The sequence below is a fragment of the Protobothrops mucrosquamatus genome, unplaced genomic scaffold (genome assembly GCF_001527695.2).
Source record: "Protobothrops mucrosquamatus isolate PMUCROS unplaced genomic scaffold, P.Mucros_1.0 scaffold20701, whole genome shotgun sequence".
NCBI lineage: Eukaryota > Metazoa > Chordata > Lepidosauria > Squamata > Viperidae > Protobothrops > Protobothrops mucrosquamatus.
In genome coordinates, this window is record NW_015406457.1 from 1 (window position 1) to 2,482 (window position 2,482).

Genomic DNA, 2,482 nt, shown 5'->3' on the forward strand with positions numbered 1-2,482 from the left:
TAGGAGGACTAAAAGGAGAGTTGACTCATCAATCTTCCTGTTCTCTCCCTGCTTCTCCCCCTAAGTATCACAATCCAAGTCGAGTTCCTCTCTCCAGGTTTCTTCTCAGGGATCAGTTTCATAATCAACTGAGCTTGGAATAGGCTGACTCTGTCCATCTCTTTCTGATCTCCAAGATCAGAACCATTAACCACAGCCCTGAAAGAATCCAGCTACAGATATAGTTCTGATTGAATTCTTGCAACACTTTTGGATTTGCATCCTCCCAAAACAGTGGCTGTATTCCCATAAGAGGCTTATTATCCTAGTTACTGAATTAACCCATTTTCTGGGATGGCCTCACATGCTGGATCACCAGCTGGCTAAATGACCTAGTTTGGCCTCACTCAAAGCCACAGAAGTTAGCATTCTTATAGAAATCCATCTTCTCTCTCTCTCTTTACCTGGCTAAGTGTGTGGTGTGAACACAGTGAAAATATGGGCTGGGCCTGAGAGAAGTTTAAAATCAACAAGTGAAATAATATTCACCATGTCCTCTTACCTCATTTACGTGGTTGACCATTTCATGTACCCGTACTGTTATCTTATTTGAATCGCGATTGTATTTTGTGTACTACAGAAAAATAAAAATGTTAAGATGAGATCATAATTATAGGAAGAAGGGAAAGAAGGAGGGAGAGAAAGAACATATCAGTGAAAGGATCATTAAATTTGTTGATGTAATAATAATTTTTATCCAAGCAGTCCAAAGAATTCTTTTGTGCTGATTTTTAATCTACATTTGTGCCATTAATATATTAAGATTTTTAACTTTTCAGCAGCTTTTTTCCTGGTTGGAGAAAATTTTGGTCAGCCTACTGAAATGCTTTTCTAAATTGGATGCTATATTTCCTTGTTCAGAGATGTGTGAGATAAGCATTCTTCACTACACATCTTTTTCTTTGTGTGTTGTCAGCTTGGACAAACAAAGAGTGCAGGAATGTTTCAAAGAAACCTACAGAACTGTTTAACCAGTGTGGGATAAAAATAAATTTAGATGGTATCCAGGAAGAACAAATGTGCAAATTAGAATATATTTACAAATGACTCTTAACTTTATAAATATTGCTTGGGTTCAATAAGAAAAAATATGAAAGTTTATGATAAAGCACATTTTAAGAGAAAGCCAGATAGGATGTTTGTTAATCTCTTCAAAAATGCCCACATTAAAAAAGGCAGAAATAAAATGCTGTGCTCAATGCAGAAAGAAAATGGAGAGATATCCAGGATACTTACCATTCCGTAGTCCACAACTATTGCAAGCTTAACGTATCTTTGGGGGAATCTTTGTTGCTAAACAGAACAATAAACAAAAGGCTGTTTAGACATGTTGCTCCCAGCAGCCAACAGGAATGTTGGTCAACCTCAGATAATCAGAAAATGCTTGTTTTACTCTCTGTCAAAATACTTGAACTTTCAGAAATATTGGTTCTCTCAAGAAGACATTTATAGGAAGAGAGCTTGTTAAATTTTAGCCCTGGGCCTTGAACCCTTCGGAACTGAGCCCTGGAAGTGACAAGTGAGCGCCTGCATCTCCACTTGCATGATCACTGAACAACCATAGGTGGGTATGCTCCATTTGCATCAGTGGGTGCATGTGCCCATTGCTCGCACAAATAGAGCTGGGTACATGCATGACCCCACTGTTCACGTGGAACCATCCCTTCCCCCACCTGTCCACAAAACTGGAAAGGTTGAGGACCTCTGACTTAGAGAAAGTGCTGACAACGTTTTGAGGGAAAAGTACATTATGTAAATGTACTTGTAAATGAATCCCTGTTCTCAAACCAAGTTAAATATGAGACTTACTTCAGGAGTAAGATATAACTGAGAGGCCTTTTTGATGGACTCATCTGATTCCCAATTCTGGGTTACTCCACACATTTTGGGGGCCTCGTCCTCTTTTTCTATATTTTCATATTTGTAGACTGCATGGGCTTCACTGTCGGGAAGCTTCAAGGGTTCAATAAGGTACGTCTGCCCTTGAAGCTTGAAATATCCTCTGTAAAACAATGTGGAAAAGGGTGATCAGAGATGGAGAAGAAACAGAAGAGAATATGGTTAGGTCAGAGATCACCTGCACTGATGATGTTACCAGGTTGGGTAATGAAACTCAGCTCTGAGACCCATTTTTAACTAACCAAGTCAACATTCTCTGTGTTTTTGAATCCCTTCTTAACACTCACTGAATTTTTTATTTTCTTTCCTCAGCACTCATATCCCTTTCTCATACTTCTCAAAGAGACAGCTATGATCAGAAAGATATAAGAGATTGCACACCACAAAATATCTGTACATTATTTGTTTGGAGATACCTTTGCTTGAAATACCTTTCTAGCAAGGTTGCATTTTGAAACCTATTTATCTTCTCTACCTGTAACATCACCTCCTGTATGTGAAGGACACAGGGGCTTGGAAGCTCCTTTAGACAGATCTGATTTAG

The 2,482-nt window shown here is 38.8% G+C and overlaps 1 protein-coding gene across 1 annotated transcript; it reads right to left on the bottom strand.

The window, feature by feature from the left end:
- Positions 1-490: 490 nt before the first annotated feature.
- Positions 491-2,090, bottom strand: LOC107301955 (zinc metalloproteinase/disintegrin-like). Its single transcript, XM_015831099.1, has 3 exons — positions 1,849-2,090; positions 1,276-1,332; positions 491-613 (listed from the first exon to the last, which is right to left on the bottom strand). The coding sequence occupies exons 1-3, from the start codon at positions 1,921-1,923 to the stop codon at positions 506-508; spliced, it is 240 nt and encodes a 79-aa protein (XP_015686585.1). The 5' UTR covers positions 1,924-2,090; the 3' UTR covers positions 491-505.
- Positions 2,091-2,482: the final 392 nt, after the last annotated feature.

Bases quoted from the DNA above. Each gene is read 5' to 3' on its own strand.
- LOC107301955 (XM_015831099.1), bottom strand. From the start codon at position 1,923: ATGTGTGGAGTAACCCAGAATTGGGAATCAGATGAGTCCATCAAAAAG. The intron at 1,333-1,848 runs GTAAGTCTCATA...TGTTCTGTTTAG, and splicing joins AGTTATATCTTACTCCTGAA to CAACAAAGATTCCCCCAAAG. The intron at 614-1,275 runs GTAAGTATCCTG...ATTTTTCTGTAG, and splicing joins TAGTTGTGGACTACGGAATG to TACACAAAATACAATCGCGA.